At 48.3% G+C, this 17,663-nt stretch overlaps 4 protein-coding genes across 4 annotated transcripts; 3 read left to right on the forward strand and 1 right to left on the reverse strand.

Annotated features, from left to right (window-relative positions):
- Positions 1-8,418: 8,418 nt before the first annotated feature.
- AO090023000620 (uncharacterized protein) lies at positions 8,419-8,850 on the reverse strand (the record flags this gene model as incomplete). The annotated part of the gene is made up of 2 exons (XM_023235683.1): positions 8,419-8,539; positions 8,606-8,850. The coding sequence occupies 2 exons, from the start codon at positions 8,848-8,850 to the stop codon at positions 8,419-8,421; spliced, it is 366 nt and encodes a 121-aa protein (XP_023090683.1).
- Positions 8,851-9,925: 1,075 nt separating this feature from the next.
- On the forward strand, positions 9,926-11,602 carry AO090023000621 (alkaline phosphatase; the record flags this gene model as incomplete). The annotated part of the gene is made up of 4 exons (XM_023235684.1): positions 9,926-10,132; positions 10,199-10,415; positions 10,474-10,762; positions 10,816-11,602. 4 exons carry the CDS (start codon positions 9,926-9,928, stop codon positions 11,600-11,602), a joined length of 1,500 nt encoding a protein of 499 aa, XP_023090684.1.
- A 1,642-nt stretch (positions 11,603-13,244) lies between these two features.
- Positions 13,245-14,691, forward strand: AO090023000622 (uncharacterized protein; the record flags this gene model as incomplete). The annotated part of the gene is made up of 2 exons (XM_001821094.3): positions 13,245-14,246; positions 14,305-14,691. 2 exons carry the CDS (start codon positions 13,245-13,247, stop codon positions 14,689-14,691), a joined length of 1,389 nt encoding a protein of 462 aa, XP_001821146.1.
- A 679-nt stretch (positions 14,692-15,370) lies between these two features.
- On the forward strand, positions 15,371-17,663 carry AO090023000623 (SET domain-containing protein; the record flags this gene model as incomplete). The annotated part of the gene is made up of 8 exons (XM_023235685.1): positions 15,371-15,386; positions 15,683-15,783; positions 15,839-16,198; positions 16,252-16,296; positions 16,404-16,630; positions 16,688-17,249; positions 17,309-17,546; positions 17,659-17,663. The coding sequence occupies 8 exons, from the start codon at positions 15,371-15,373 to the stop codon at positions 17,661-17,663; spliced, it is 1,554 nt and encodes a 517-aa protein (XP_023090685.1).

Here is a 17,663-nt window from a genome sequence, read left to right on the forward strand (position 1 = left end):
TGATGTGTCTAGGTAGTCTTGCCATTGCGAGCTTTGAATGGATTACATATGAACTATATTTCTAGAAGTGGTTCTTGTTGCTCATGCGCAGGTGACATGTACGGCGAACCAGTCGAGTCTTAACGGACAATTAAATCCTTGGGATTTGAGCAGTTTCACCGAAACCTCGCTATTCACATTCTGCCACAGCTGCCACGCACTTTTAATCATAAGTTCTAGTAAAGCCTTAGGATTTATTCTTCTATAATCTTCCATGATTATATTAGCAGAGGTGACAGTTCATAATCCAGGTCGAGCTGTTGGAAGAGATTCCAGGGATTCGATATTCTTCTCGTGTACCGAACGAGTGGGTTGGGCTGTTCGAAGCCCAAGACTCAGGTGATGAGTCTGTCTTGAGACAAGTTATAATACTTCACAGTCATGGTGTGTCTTGTAATGTCGAGAAACTTCTTGGGCTGATCAACATACCTGCTTCCACGTCAAGGCTTCTCTCTACCACCACCTCTATACAATCAATTTCTGATATATGCTCTCTAGTATATCTAAAACTGCCGCATTCGGGATTGACAGTAAACAGACTTGTCACTTAGGGTTGTTGCTACAATGTAGATAGTACAGTCCTGATTGATGAGGCCGATAGTAGTGTGCCTTGCGCACGGATACCGATCCTACGCCAAAACGCTTAAGGAATAGTATAGACTAACTAGACAAAGCCTTTAATATGTACTTCAATCGACTTCCCCCCATCTCAACATCTTGAACGTACCAGCTCCCTAAGAATTTCGTACTGGAGGTCAACTATACCTTGCCAAAATGAACTATTTTATTAATCCCTCAGCTTACCGCGCAGCTGGTTAAGATCAATTCGACACAGAAACCTTGTGTCTAATTGATTTCATCAAATATATGCACTCTACATCTCCAGTTTCGTTCAGAAATCATCCCTACCCGCCAGACTGGGGTCTTGACCGTCCTTGCCTGCATAAAGCAGTCAAAGAGTTCTTGAAAGGAGCTATACCACTGCTAGACACACCTGGATTCAAGGAGTACAGCAAACAGCCGATCTCCAAGTTAGAGGCGAAGAATGAATCCCCTGTACCTTTGTTTATGAGCCATGGGTGCGACGTTGCCAAGTCCTCGCCAACAAAGGCATAGTATCCTTTAAAAACAACGTGCCAGGCTTGCCATAGATTGTCGAAACGACTGGCGCCCTGGTGGTAGACGTGTCAATCGCAAGTTCCCGTTAACGTCGAAATCGTAAGGGTAGTTGTCAGCTCATATGCGGACTGGTAAACCGAGTATGGCCAAAACACACCATGTGCCTGTAAGTTTGGCCCGGGATCTCAAGCCTCCAGTGAAGGTTGTTCCGCAGCATATCAATTGCTTGGACCAGCAATGCCATCTGAATTTTGAACGTACCTTCCCAGGATTTGGGAGTTCGCCTGCTTTGGTGATCATGACTAAAGAGCTAATGGTCTCAGCTAAGTTAAATCCATTCGCAATCGCTCGAACGGCCCATCTTCTCTGGGAGTTCTAGTTGCTTCGGTGCCAGGGTTATAGCCCAGATCATCCACTCTGCTTTCTATCGAGGTACATGTGCACTCCACGATAAGGCTTTCTGCCAAAATTCTCATAGAGCTGCGACCATATACTCATATTCGCTCAGGTCCGGCACAAGGAGAGAACCAAAAGCAGCAGCAGAAAACACAAGTATGTTCATCATTCTTCGTACTCGAAGTGTAGAATTCCAATAGCAACAAATCGCTTCATGAACGCAAGCAATTTATTGCTGGCGATATTACCGTCATAAAGTGAGACTAACGAGGCCCCGAAGGGCCACCAATCGCAGATGTAGGGTCATACTCCCTAGTAATCATGGGCCAATTTAAAGTCGTTTCGAGTCCCTGGGTACCTCGTTGGTGTTTGGCTAACGGTCCAGGTTTACTACCCTCGGTCCAGAAAGTGACTGTGTTAAGGCCCTTATAGCTGGACTGGCTCAGCAGCTCTAGATTAATTAGGATTTGTTTAGGCAGGCGTGTTATCACTTATAATTTTTTTAAGTGGTGACTAGAATCATGTTGGCCGTAAGAGCTTTGAGTTCTGGATGTGCACTGCACATTGCAGCGTACATCCACTTCGCAGTACAGATAATTGTGCATCTTTGCTGCGAGGTGTATGCGCTTCGTCAAAGACAGCAATCTCGAAGAGCCCGACCAGAGAACTACTCCATTTTCGAGGCGGCTGAGATGGACTATAAGTGATCTTCTCCCTTTCACACCACAGCTTTGCTGCACATGGGCCGTGACGAGTAGTCAATAGTATTGAATCTCTCCTGCCCACTCCAGAGTACAATTCTGATGACTATCTGGCTGCTAGTGATGTCTGATCTATCATTGCGTTGGGACTGAGTGCTTTACCAGTCAGTTTGTGACCCCATCAGGGGTTAACCATGGGTGAACGAGACCAGGTCCTCAACGGTATTTAGGATTTGCCGAATCTGGACCACTTCGTCGATTAGTTCGAGCAGCGCGAATACCGACGCGTGCTGTGGTAGTGTGCTTCTATCCATCTCAGTCACAGGAATGGTTCCCTCGAGCTCACGGCACATGTTATCGAAATCGAGATTTGCGACATATGTAGATAGTGCCGCGCTGACCTTCAGTAGTTGATCCCTTAGAGTAGGATTACAAGTAGGAAGTACCTCTACTCGCTGTTCAATGGCCCCTATTATCAGTAGAAGTGCTACGCTTGAAGCAACTTCTGTGGGACCTGCCGATTGACCTCCGTCAGTGCATGACAGATGGCGAGAAACAGGACAGCCAGAGTGTCAACAAAGATGTGCGCTGCCTCCCATGAAGTCCAATGAGGTTGTTTCGCGCGACTATTTATTTTCCGGGAGATGACACATTTTCCATCTCTGCGACGTACAGCTGCTGTGAAAGAACTTTCACGACCATTCTGATTCTGCGAGGGGGTAAATATGGTAGTGTTCAATATCTAGTTGATGACTATTCCTTGTAATGAGTACTCCGCTGCCTGATTTTACGGTGAATAAGCCGGTTGGGTAGTCTGACACTTTTTCGGACGATTCAATGACCAAAATTATACTAAGCATTTCGAGAAAATTAGCTTGAGTAATGCATCCGTTCTGCCAAAACCCACTGAGCTTTTCATTTGTCAACCCGTTGAAAGGCTGCTCCTGACGTTCATGGATTTATCTTCAAGCCGGTCGAAAGTATAAATCACGGAGTATTTGTAGTCGAGACGGTACGTAATTCTAGCGCTAATCCGTATGTAGCTATTATCTTGGTCCCCAACATCTCCCCCCACCTCGAAAGAAAGATCTTTCAATGTCGATATTCATGAAAAATTCGTCCACTTCAACAAACACCATTCCGGTCCCCGGCGCTGGCGGGGGTGACGGCGGTCACGGTAGCCCCTAGGGGCATAGTTTCGAGGACCCCTTGGGTAGTACCTTGTTCTATCGAGCTGGACTCCTGTCCGGTATTCAATAATGTAGTGGTTATCATCATTAATATCAGCAGTAACGACAACAGCAGAAGTAGCACTATTACTATGGCGGCGGCTGACTGAGGAGAGGAAGAATTCTGTTGGGCCTCACAACGGGCTTTAGTCCAAGGACATAACTATCCCTGTCATTCATGCCTTGACTGCAAGGCATTGGCAGCTGTTATGTGCAATGATCTCCTGTGTTTTCTGATGTTTGCTAGCTCTTTATGTCTATAGACAAGGCGGAGGGCTTTTTCTGTGATCTCGGCGACGTGACCTACGTCGACACCGCGACCAGTGATAGTTTCACATCGAGCTCTTTATGCATCCATCTTTCGAAAGACAGTCTTTTCCATTCACACCATTCACAGATATAGGATGCTGTAAGTTGGAATGGTTCTGGTGGAGCCTAGAGGTCATCCTTCCTCACGCGGTAGGATGCATGGGGAGCATTATCCTAGCTCTGTCAACCAATCCAGCACTGAGCCACGCAAAGTTGCTGATGGTTGCTTTTGTCTGATTATTCGCATATATGCCCATTGATATTAGTGCGCCAATAAACGAAGTCATGTCTTTATAGCAGATCCTATCATTGATTATTTGACGGCTAGATTGTCCTTAATGGCCAATACTAGATACGACAAGATCATTTCGTAAGCTATCGATCCAGTACCTTACAAGGTATATCTCGCGAGGACGGTTTGCGAATTGTCGGGGATGAACGCTGGCAGCGCTTAAAGTGTTATAGACAGTTTAGTTGCTGGTAAGCTCTAAGAATAATATTAAATCTTGAATTGCCTGGGATCTGGCTTAACGATCTTGTCAATAAAGCTTCAATATCCTACGGTCCAATTCATACTGTCTTTACTTAGCCGAAAGTCCAACTACACTATCAGGATTGTTTGGTCATGCTCAGCCGAAGTAGGTATAGAGCAAAGCAAGCCTTTTTCTATAATTTGTGGGCTATATTGCAGTTGAGCATGCTGCATTGTATAGTCGTTGGCAAACCTCGCCTGTTATAAAAGAAGGTAGGCCTATCAGTGTCCTGTATTCTTTTATATTGATAACACATGTTGTAAAGGGGGGCTGCTACCAATATCGAAGCGTTAAAATCTAAGATCCAATTAATCTTACTATTTTCTTCAGTGAGGATATGGCATCCAAGAATAAGGAATATGAGGTATTAAAGATGTCCACACCCTATACAAAGCCATTAGCTTCGGACCCCGTGCTGAATGTTCTCGTTCTTCTCGAGTTGGCAGCCTATTCTTGTTCGATTCTGGAGCTGTCAAAGACCAGGCGTCAGGCTAATAGGCTAGGTTCGCAGTGCTTTAAAATAGTGTTCCTCTAACGCGGGCAGAATGCGAAAGCGGTGTTCCAGTTTCAAATTCACCTATATGCAAAAGCGTCTTGACTCTTTAACCATAACTTAGTTTCCAGTTCAACACCCCGTCCTCCTAATATCCTTAACCCATCTTCTTGACCCGGAATGACCCCGAATAGCCCCAGTTTTCATCGTTTCTATCATCCATTCATTCATTACTACAGATAAGAAACGAAGAAAAACTGAGAACACAGTGGTCGACTCCCTCTTTTCTGAGCTACGATCAGAGACCCCGCGTGACTTGTAAGCTGTCAATGTCACGTAAGAGACAAAGCAGTCCTAGTGTATTACGACCGAATTACGTGGATCTGAGCTATAGTTATCGAAATACTTCTTCCTTCTTTTGACCGTTCAACTTGCGAGGCAGTCGCTTTTGAGGTCCAGAGCGCTTCCCTAATGTGAAAGTTATTCATTCCAACTACTAGCCGTTTATTACAGAGGTGAGATAGCTCCCGAAATCTATCCACCACCACCAGCTAATGATGGCAGGTAAATCGAATGACCGGGCTCTGATGCCTCCGCCTGCGTCCCCTTCCCGCTCCCCACGTCGCTCTCAAAGTTCACAACCTCGGACTGACATTTCCAACGCGTTCAGTGAAAGTGTCAAGCTCGAGGTTATCCGCATGACTGGTACGTCTTGTTGGAGCTGTGCAACCCCGGACCCTGAATTCGCCCACGTGGTCGCACAGAAAGATGGTCAGGTATGTATACAATATCCTCATACATTCCTACATTGGCTAACCAGCCTCAAGGCCCCTTATTGGATCCAAGCTGGCTTATTCCCATTTTCATTCAAAACAGCGGTCAACTGTATTCCGCTTTGTCCGATCTGTTATAGTGCTTTTGACCGTTTTTCTGACCCGTGCTGGGTATTTCTACCGACCAACTTAGCGTTTTTTATCATGTGGGAAATGAAAGACCGGGCCCGACGTGCCCAAGGGGTCGATCCATCTGACCGAACAGTACCGACTATCGCGCAGTACCGTGACCATCTCGCCTCCCAAGGCCTAGTTTCACAAAACGCGGACGGAGGACTATATCGGGGGTACTTTTTGAAAGACGTTTTGCCTCCAGCGTACAGATCCATCAGCCTTCTTAAGACCCTTGCTACCCCTAAGATATGGCATGGGCACCCTATGGCTGCCATTCGAAGAGGGATCGCTATATTAGGAAGCGCCCGTTGTTATGCACTTGACCGGACTACGATTGATCAACTGGCCACACTGCGCCGTTTGTATTTTGACGACATGAATCTCATTAATGAGAGGCTTGCAGAAGCCTACCACGCTCCACCTAAGGACCACAAGAGAAAGAGAAGCGACGACGAATCCGACCATGATGATCAGAAGAGCCCCCCCACCGACACAGATATTCACAGAATCGTCCAGGATACCCATAATATTGGGGATATACAGGACACACATCACGTTTGTACTCTGCCTGACTCTTTGGTCATTGATATTCATAATGAGGTCTATGCCAGTAGTAATTGGGTTCTGGGACCTAATGCTACGGGAAATGATGCAATAAACCGATTTGCGCCATTATTTGAGTCCATGGATGTTGTTAAGCTACTCAGTTGAACCCCAATGACCCAGGATCTCATTTTGAAGACGATTTCAAGATGAGACAGGGCTTTAGGAAGGAATAGATTTAGAATAGCAATGGCAGAACCAGAAGTCGTGCCTGGTGGGCTTCCTAATAGTACAGTGCTACAATTTGTTTAAGAACGTACTCAGGAAAAAAGGTCGTTATGTGAAGCATTGAGCTGAAGTATAGAAGATAGAAAGAGAGAAACGGGAGGTATAGAGTGACAGATCGGGGGTTGAGATGCACGTAGTCATTCTGAATCGTCGATTCAGAATTCTTTGACCTTTTGGCCTTGTGGAATATCAGACTCCTTTGAATACACCGGGGCGTAGCGACGCATGATTCCTTCTGTAGTCCAATCAAAAGAATTGAATGTCGGTCGGGAAGAAAATGAAACCAGGGTCTGAAGCTCTGTCAAACATAACATGGCATGTTGGGCAGAGCCCAATACCATTCTCGGGACCCTGTAAGAGATATCGCCAGGGCCCGATATTCCACAAGGCCAAAAGGTCAAATAATTCTGAATCAACGATTCAGAATGCCCTGGTCAGGCCTATATAGCTTCCCGCCGTTACAGACCCCTTAAATCGAAATTAATCAGACCGCGCTGTTGGAGTAAGGGTACCTATAGAAGCTATCAGTAAATAGTAACAAAGAGCATCCTAGACACTTTTGCTTACGGATGGGGCGCTCTTTGCAATTACATGAGCTACTTGTATGATCTCAGTGCCGCATGCAAAGCAGTTGTCGTTCTGTCTCTGGACTTCAGCTTTTACAAGCTCAGAGAAGTTTCCTGACGAGACTTCGCTTTGAGACGAAGACATTCTCAGTCTTTTTACGGGCGACGGGGGTGGGAGCGCTGGAGGTGGCATGTTAGGCCGTGACAACCGTGAGAACGACATGCTTGGTGGGGCAATACTGGGAGTAAGCTGTAACATAATAGAGAAGACTCACAGAGACAGATCAAGATGCTTTAGTAACTCCAAGTCGCGGAAGTCACAGGCAGGGGCAAATGGTGGTCGTAACTGCTTCTTTGAGAACTTAGCAACCTAGGAAACCACGACAATTACCATAGACTTTATACTCAAAAGAAGGAGGGCCAAAGACATGTTCGTTCTGCTGCTACACTGAATATTGGCCTAAGTTTGGACCAAACTTTAAAGGATCTTCTTTCGACCGTAAGAATGATCTCAGTCGTCGGAGTAGTGCTTTGCCACCAAATCACGAAATGATGAGGAAAACACGAGATGGGTAGCTCAAGGGCACCACGAACCAGCAACAGACCAGTATTAAATGTGGTAGGAGAAACTGCGACATAGTCCAGGACTCCAGCAGTATGAGAGGTGGTAAGCGTTGCTCTTGCAGGTTCAGATATCTGCGACGAAATCGACCTACAATACATGACGAGAGAACGATCCATGGGAAGAGGAAGGAGAATGGTAAGCTAAGTAGAATGTTATATGGTCTTGGTGAAGATTCACGGTGAAGGCGCTAGACCACTTTTGGAAGGACAAGAGTATGGAGGTAGCTGCCTCCCATCTAGCTGCACTAGCAGCAATGAGCCGATCATACGCCGAACAGATCCCGTCTTGATGGTCTATATCTGATATCAATCTGTATATCTCTTCTACAGACAACGCGATCCGATCTGTTCTGTGAACAGCCATACAAGCCTCGACATGAGACGCGGTTCTATCCCGCAGATCCTGAAGCAATTCAACCAGGCATCTAAGCAGCTGGAGCGAGTCTTCTTTCCCAATGCTGGATGGCCTTACGTTTCGGACATTATTTCCCACTACATCGTTGGCTATCTCTTTGGCTTCAAGAACGACTTTCTCGATTTCTGCGTCCTTTGTCTTTGCATGTTTGCACGCCATCGCAACGAAAGCGTACCCTTGACTGTGGCCCGATGAGAAGGTTGTCATCTTCAGCAGCTATCTCAAGTTTCTGGACATTGTTGCCGTGGTATTGAAGCAGCAGTCGGACGTCACTTGTCTTCGTTTTGATGGCACCCTCAATGACACACACAAAAGGAGGCCGTCCGAGAGGAGTTCACTAACGGGACATCTTCCGCACCCTTGCTTGTTACTGCAGGATGTGGTGGTACAGGTATTAACTTACAATCGGGATCCGTCATTATCCAGATGGAGGTCTGGTGGAACATGAACCACGAAAGACAGGCCTATGCACGTTGCTTGCGTCAGGGCCAGGACAAGATGGTCAAGGTTTACAAGCTCTTCGCGGAGAACAGCAATATCGACATCATGATCTCGAAGTGCCAGGTTAGAAAAGACAAGCTGAACAGTCAAGTTATGAAGCCATTGGTTCGCAAGGACGATGACCCTTTGATTATCCCCGCTCTGCATAGTTGATTATTTGATCTAGAATTTTCTTTTGTACTCCTACCTAGGGTGGCGACTCGCTATGTGTCTTAAGCCTATGCGTTGTGCGTTTTCTTTACATTGAAAAATTGCTTGGCATGTCCAGTGCAGCTCCCACACCACAATCTAGTCACCAAAGAAATTTATCGTGCTCACGTTAATGTCCATCTTCCACATCTAAGCAACTACCTCATGGATCCCATTGCGACGAGACGGCCTTCGTGATGGTGACAAATGGCCAGTATGTTTTCCCCGGCACATGGCGATCTGAAGCCCGTTGATTCAGCCTCTATATCCGGATATATGAAGCAGGTGTCACTTAGCCCCCGAGAAACGAATCCTTATTATCAATTCGAACTGCCGCATCATACGGTACTATCAAGGTCAGTTAGCTGAAATCATATCGAGCAGATAAACTCATACCAATAAGGGGGCCTGAGCGAGTGGCCAAGACGAAGGTAAATTACTCCGCACGAAGCCAAGCGCCGCTGTCGCTGAGTGCTAGAGCATCGCAATGAACTATTTCTTGGCCGATGAGAACGTGGGAGACTGGCATCTTCTGATTCAAGAACTCATCAGACACGATCCACTTATGAGTCGCTTACAATTCCCGATACCATTAGAGACCCCCGGTTACTTGCTGGTTGATTGCTTACCCTCTCGCTTCGATCACAGCTCTTGGCATCTGGCGGTAACATCAGTGGCACTGTTCCGCCGCCTTGGCGGACCCCTATGTAGCTGTTCCTTCGAATAACATGGACACAGGCTTAATTAGAACTATGATACCCGAGATGGCCCTACAGAAAACGCCAAGTGCCCTAATCTCAGCACTTCCGGCACGTTGTTCGACAGCTGGTTCCAATTGGGGAGCGTGGAGTGAGATGCGCTATTTTGAATATAATTGACCAAGTATTTCTAGGAACAGAGAGCTGGAGATATTCAGGGGCCGGCATGCCGGAAATTGGTGGAAGGATCTATAAAAGTTACACCATGCGCACCTGAAAGACCGGCAATTAACGTGTCCCTTTAACTTTTCTGTTTTTAAGAAACGTCTATCAAGATGCATATCCGCACTGCCATCACTGCGGGCGCAGCCCTTGTCCAGACTGCAGTTGCAGCTTCTGTCCAGGCAAAGAACGTTATTTATATCGTTCCCGATGGCTATGGGCCTGCGTCGCAGAACATGGCCCGCGACCTTATGTCTCTGGTTGATAGTGGCACGACTGGCAGCAACCCGAAGATTGATGAGCTTCCAGTGGACGACCTGGTAAGCCGGTTCTAGTCCTGACCTGGGGATTATGAGGTTGCGATTCGGTGCTAAGTTCTCTCTCAGGCTATCGGACGTGTCAGAACCCACTCCGCCAACAACATGATCACCGACTCGGCTGCTTCTGGAACCGCGTATGCTGCCGGACACAAGTCCTACAACGGTGCCATCTCTGTCACACCCGATGGCCAGCCTGTAGGTTCCATCCTCGAGGCCGCTAAGCTTGGAGGCATGAAAACTGGTCTCGTGTCCACGACATACATCAGCGATGCCACCCCCGGAGGTAAAATACATTTTCCTCACCCAGCACTTAATCCGCAAACGTTGCTCATTCTGTGTAGTCTATGCCGCTCACGCCGCCAACCGTGGATCTATGCCCCTGATCGCAGAGCAACAGCTCGGCTATAGTCATCCACTCGGCCTCATGGTCGATCTGCTTCTCGGTGGCGGACGTTGCAACTTCTCGCCAAACAGCACAGAGGGATCCTGCCGTACGGACGATTTCGACCTACTGACCTACGCAGAGGAGCAGGGCTTCACCGTCGCCACGAGCCGCGAAGAGTTCAATGCTCTTGGGAAGGGTCAGGGTCAGGCAGATCTACCATTTCTGGGTCTTTTCAGCGATGGCAAGTCGATCAACCCTCCTGACGCAGGGAGGGCCAAAGCTAACCGATCACAGAAAGCATGCGCTACGAAATGGATCGTCGCGTCATCCAGGACGAACCTTCCTTGCTTGAGATGGCCGAGACAGCCGTGAATGCTCTCCACCGCGCCACTCGTCGCCGGAACAAGGGCTTCTTCCTCATGATCGAGGCCGCCCGAATCGATCACGCCGGGCACGACAACGACCCAGCCAACCACGCCTTCGAGACTGTCATGTACAACAACGTAGTAGCCTGGGTGCGAGACTGGATCGACCAACACCCAGACACGATCATGTTGTCTGCCGCCGACCACGAAACCGGCGGCCTGACCCTGAACGGCTACGATCCGCTCCCTCTACGCAATGCCACCCACTCGCGTGCCTACCTCCAGTCCGTCTGGGACAACGACCGCCCGGCCGACGTCGACGAGCGGGACTTCCTTGTCTCCGAGATTCTCCCCGCTTACGGACTCGAGAACGTCGAAGACGCGGACATCCAAACCATCCTCGACGCAGACAGTATCGGGGCCGGCATCGCCGCCCTTATGTCCTCTCGCGCCGGCGTTGACTGGTCGACGGGAGGCCACACCTCTGTCGACGTCACTCTGCATGGTTATGCCGCTGGTCGGAAGCGCCAGGCCCTGAAGGCGGACCTCGCCGGAGGTTGGGATAACACTGAGCTCCCTCGCTACATTGAAGAGGTTCTCGGTCTCGATATGGACGCCGTTACCGAGCGGCTGCGCAAGGCCGCTGAGGAAGACTCGTCGTGGCTGGGCCCGCGCGAGCTAGCTCGTCGTGACCTCGGGGGTTGCGATCACTACCACTAGTTAGTTATCCTGTCCCGGATTACACTTTGCACGGGATGCAGGAAGAGGCCGTGAGAGATGGGGAATTGTACAAAATACAATATACGCAGCGCGACATAACGCAACTTGGGAGGATGGAGAATGGTATAACAAGCCAGTAATATAATCTCTTTGTATTTCACCAAGACATGAATAGACGCTGTTTTTCCAGACGATATCAACCATACATTTGTCGCAGGTATAAATGCTATCCATTGTTCTTAGACACGACTTACCAGCTCAATCGTATTCCCGGTCCTAAAGACACAAGCTGGGGTTAACTTCTGCCAGATATCTAGCCTGGTTAGTTATACTAAGCATATAGATAGGCATTGCCTTCATACCAGTGCTTTGAAATGCCCAGAAAGGTCGACTTTTATTGGGATAAGTAGATAAGCTGTCAGCGCTGGCCTGACACATATTAGTCCCTGAATTTCTAGAAAAGTCTATTTAGAAGACTAATTATATGAATAGCTGCATGATAATAAATCACCCCAGGAGGCGAATAAAGCACAAATGATAGATACAAGGAAATCACTATAACGTATACTTCGAAACCTAATAAAACCCCCAGATGCTATTCGGGTATATGGCCATAATACAAACACAAAACAATCTAATCATATCCCCTCAAAGCCCTAAACTCCATATATCATATATCATATACCACCCAATTACACATAAACCCTTCTACTTCAACCCCTCAGGCAATGATTATCCGTCGGCATCTCCACCGGCTCCAACTTACGCGCCGTATTATCCAACTCCGCCGGTCCCACCATCCGACACCCACTCTTATCAACAGGTACCTTATACCCTATAACCGAGTTTTCCATAACTTTCTTCCTCCTAAACCGTCTCGCGATCAAGATCCCCGCAAGAGCACCTACAGTAACAGCCAACGGGATACCAAGTCCTAGGGTATTTATTTATCTATGTAATTTGGTTTTGTATTTGGATTGTGTAAGGGATATCAAGATATTACTGACTGAGGATGAATTCGGCTTCGTCTCTAGCAGGACGGCGTTGATGGATGGCGATAGAGATGTAGCCCGTGGGAGTGCCGTTCCATGTAATGTTCAGGTCCTGTCCGATGTCGTACCACGGATTGAGGTCGAGAGTATTGTTTTTTCCCCGGAGGTGGTGGGACAATGAAGTAGAATTGGGAGGAGACGGGCAATACGAGCAGGAAGAATAGTAGGACGCCTAACTGGCACACCGAGGTCGTTGCGGACTTAGGGCTCTGGGGTTTAGAATTAACCCTAAGTAACAACAAAAGGCAGGCGAAACGGCAGGGCGCATGAGATGACCGCAGAACTGGCAACTACCGAGACGGATCCAGAGTTACTTACAGGACACAGTAAGTAAAACATTGATTGTCTAACGTCTTGGCAGGGCCACCAGGGTCTCAGTTGTCGTGACGTCGAGTGGAAACGCTAAAATACGATGTCTCATTCGTCGTACTAAATTAAGAACGTTAGTGCTTGACTGCGGAATCCATTCATCTTCAGCCCACTCTCAGAAAAACAGACACGCTTACCAATTTTTTTTTATTTAATTCCTGCAAGACTTCATTGTCAATGCATACAAAGAACTTTCCTCTCATCCCTGCTGGACGTCGATAATGAACCGTTTCATATGTTCGGGACGAATGCTGGGCGGCAGCGCCATCCTGCTGTCAACCATCATCATTGTTTGGATCGTGTTTGTGAATCCCCCACAGACCCGAATTCTCCACAGTTCGTCTCCTCAAACCGTCTCGCCCACGCACAATTCGTCATCGCCATGGAACCCCAGTGATGTCCGATGCAGCGGTCTCCTCGACACCTCCCACATCCAGGTGGTAGTCAAGACGGGATCAAACATCATCTACGATAAGCTCCCCACGCAACTCCTCACAGCCTTGCGATGCTGCCAAGACCCGCTCATTTTCGCCGACTCCGAGCAAGACATCGGACCCTACCATGTCTACGACGTGCTCGCGAACGTCAACGAGACGTTAAAGGCCACCCATCCTGATTTCGCCTACTATCGCACCATCAAAGACTACTTGTCCTCAGGCCGGGACATCCGGCTCCTCCGGACCTCGCGCCAGGCCGCCTGGGACCTGGACAAGTACAAGTTCATCCACATGCTCGTGGAAACCTGGGAGCGACGCCCGGGCCACGATTGGTATGTCTTCGTCGAGGCCGACACGTACCTCTTCTGGGGAAATCTAGTGCAGTGGCTGGCGCGGATGGACCCTGCCAAGCCGCTCTATCTGGGCTCGGCGGCGACGTTCCAATCCGAGAAGTTCGCCCACGGAGGAAGCGGGGTGATCCTCTCGCGCGAAGCGATGAAGCGCGTCTTGGACGGAGATGCCGATCTGGCTGCTCGATATGACGAGCATATGCACGACGAGATCTACGGCGATTACGTGCTTATGAAAGCCCTGAAGGAAAAGGGCGTCGAGCTGAGTAATAAATGGCCCATGATGCAGGGCGAGAAGCAGAATACGCTTCCTTTTGGGCCCGGTCCGAACACTGGGTCCCGACATGGGTGTCAGCCGTTGATTACTATGCATAGTGTTACGCCGGTGGATGTTAATGCGATGTGGAATTATGAGCAGCGGCGGAAACATCCACAGGTATGTGTTTCGTTCATTCCTGTTAGAGGTGAGTGAGTGGATGGCTAACGATGAGCAGGAACCGCTTCTTATTGGTGAACTGTATGACTATTTCATGGGTCGTGCGCTTCCCTCGCAGCGCGATGATTGGTATAATCTCTCCGATGACTTGATGTTCCGCGCGCCCGGTGTTGAAGGACAGAGACAGAAGTCGCCCGCGGATATGACCCCGGTCGAGAAGGAAGCGTATAGCTCTTTTGAGCAATGTCAGAAAGCGTGTCATGAGCATTCCAAGTGCTTCCAGTTCGTTTACCACGACCAGACTTGTGGATTCTCCTTCTCCTATCGGCTGGGATACCAAAGAGATCCGGAAGGTGATGAAGGACCGTATAAATCTGGGTGGATCTTGGATAAAATCGAGAAGGATCGGGAAGATCACCCTTGCAAGGCACCTGAATGGCTATAGGACGCAAACAAGGCTCGGGGTAGCCCTTGATGATATCTGTTCTCACCAGCGACATCCGACACCACGGATGGCTCCGTCGATCGGTTCAAGACGACCATGGGTCTGACTCAGGGAACCACCGACAAGACGCAACTACGAAGTTACAGACTACAACATACCACCACCGATGTGTACGTCGTGGTGGCAGACGCGTGTATATCCAACTGTGAACCACCGCGAGCACAAACACGCGCTCCATTCCGATTCAGCGGCAAATCAATGCATAACGGCCAGTCTCTTTATATTGTAGCAAGTCTAACACTGTATATAGATGTATATAGAAGCGTTCCAAGCGATGCCTTTCAAGTATTTTTCCCCCCTGATTGACTTCATCTCGTAAATTCTAGTAGGAGTGATGCATATACATGAACGTTAAAAAGTAAAGGGATAAGGCAGCAGAGTTAAAGGGCTCATTTCTTGCCATAGCGCTTATACGGGCTACCACAGTCAATTACTGCACGCCGACACATACCACCCTGGAGAAATTATCCTAATTGTCATTGTATCATGATATACACTTTCTTTCCAGAAGACAGTACTGCTGATTAGATAAATGACGTCATGCTATGTACTGATCGATGATAAGTCAGCAATTCTGCCCAGGCAGAATTTTCACACGTTGTCTTAGCATTTATGGATTATGGCAGTATACAAGGGTTCGTTTTGTTGAGTCCTCGATCTAGAGTGGGTCTACAGTCGGCATGGAGGCCTCATCTTCACTCTCTTTAGTATCTCAGCTGTGTAGTCTTCTTCAGAATCCAGACTTCCCCGCGCAACTGACATCTGCGATTCAAGCGTCAAAAGGCAGTCCTAGGAAAGATTTGGAACACGAGCAAACGAATAGCCACCTTTTCCTCCGTATTGAAGCTTCGCTTTTTTCCGGTGTACCATGTGCATTCCAAGGTAGTTCTTGGGTTCTGGTTGGTCTTACTGAATCAGATTAATGCTGCAGTCTGCCGATACCATGTGCTAACTGGCCAGGGTTGCGTCGACCTAAACAATGAGCGTGTTGTACCGTTGTCTCAGTTGACTCCAAATGTCTCAGAGATAATTGTACGATGTTCCCTCCATATGTGGCTTTTCGGTAGATGGTTAACCTTCCATATAGTGCGACGAACGAGATACCACCGCCGCTCCGGAAACCAACCAAGATGACCATGGACCACGTTCCCTTAAGCGAAGAAAGACCGTTAGTGGTCTTCGCTTGGCTCCGCATACCCAGGATGCTGCCATTACAGGGACTGAATCTCAGATCGACGGCTGTGCTGCATCAGATTCAAATGGGATGACTGACGATGCTCAAAAGTCGTCTGTTCGCCAGGTGCATAGTGACACCAGGTTTCCCCAGCGCAAAAACCCAAGCAAAGATACATCTGCCCCAGCTCTAGAACCAACGTCAACCGACAAACTCATCGCGGGTATCTGGAGACAAGTGTTTTCACCTGTCAAGCTGAGTCGATTCCATTCTGTATGCCTTCTCGGGCTGAAAAGAAAGATGACTGCCTGAACTAACCAACTCAGGTCATAGAACCCGGCATAGACATCCGCACCGGCGTTAGTGGAGAGGTATGTTATATCGTGCAACTATTTGCGTCGTAAAACGAAGGGCTTCAACTCGAGTCTCCTGAGGTCTTGGTAGGTGAAGGAAGAGTACGATAACTAACTGTCACCAGGTTTTCCGGGCAGTCAACACCCTATGCTTAAAATACTATAACCAAAGTCAGTCCTCTCGCGCGCTTGAGATGATAGTACAAGCCTACTGGATTGAATGTTACGAGGCTCGTATTGCTGTTCTTCGCTTAGAGAATCCTAACCTGTCGGCTATGGAAATCCGAATGATGGGCTTGAGAGAGGCCTGTGCGGTTCTCAACTGGAAAGAAAAGGATCTGCGGAACCGAATGTATGCGATATACCTCTTGAACTATAAGTCGCCAAGCTAACCGCTACCTCAACTCAGTGCCATCTGGCGCGGATACAAGGAAATCAAAGATGCCGGCGGCTGGGCTAGTTTGATATTTGCAAGCGCCGGGGTATACCGATTCTGCAAATACCGTACTGGCTTTGGAGAGGGCTTTTCCACGCGCCTCCGACATATCCGGTCTAGTCTGGAGGTGGCCGCTGATACGTTGCATCCGGATTGGAGGGATCTACTCCAGGTGATTGGGCAACAAGAGACACGGCAGTACCATGGCCACCCACATGAATGGGTAACAGTAACAGGAAGACCAGCAGTCCCCTTGAGTTCAACATATGAGCATCTTCAGCTCCCAAATGGCTTCCATTTTCGCTTCATCGATGAGTGCGTGCTTGACACGGCTGCCTTTGGCACAGAGGATCCTCGCCGGGTTCCTGAAATAGATCCAGACGTGTGTTTGGTGTGCAAAGAAAGGCAGTCTGATGAGATCGAGAAGAATCATTGTTCATGTTTCTCCACATTGTTCGGGGGCGTGCGAAACCCAGTACCAGTACAGTTGTTCCATACAACCAGCGGAAAGAACAACGGAGTCATAGCTCGCAGTGTAAGTTCTGCCATCTTAACTCAAATACGGTTAACATTATCTTACCCAACAACGGATAGAACTTCGACCGTGGCATTGCCATTGGCGAATTCACAGGTCTCATCACTAAAGGCATCGAGGGTGTCGACGTAATGCTAGGTGGCACCCGCACCAGAACGTACCAGGTCTTCCAAGGCCAGATGGGCAATTTCACGCGATTCATCAACCACTCCTGTCGTCCAAACAGTCAGTTTCAGCGATTCTATTGGCGGGGAAAGGAACGCATAATTGTCGTCTCGCGAGGAGTGACGGCGGGAAGTGAGATCACCGTTGATTATTCAGATCATTATTGGAAGCAATTGAACAAGATATGTCTTTGTGGGGAACCCTGCTGTCGATTTCGGGAGAGAAGATAATAAAATTTTCAAAGCCTGA

Source organism: Aspergillus oryzae, chromosome 3 (assembly GCF_000184455.2).
Source record: "Aspergillus oryzae RIB40 DNA, chromosome 3".
NCBI lineage: Eukaryota > Fungi > Ascomycota > Eurotiomycetes > Eurotiales > Aspergillaceae > Aspergillus > Aspergillus oryzae.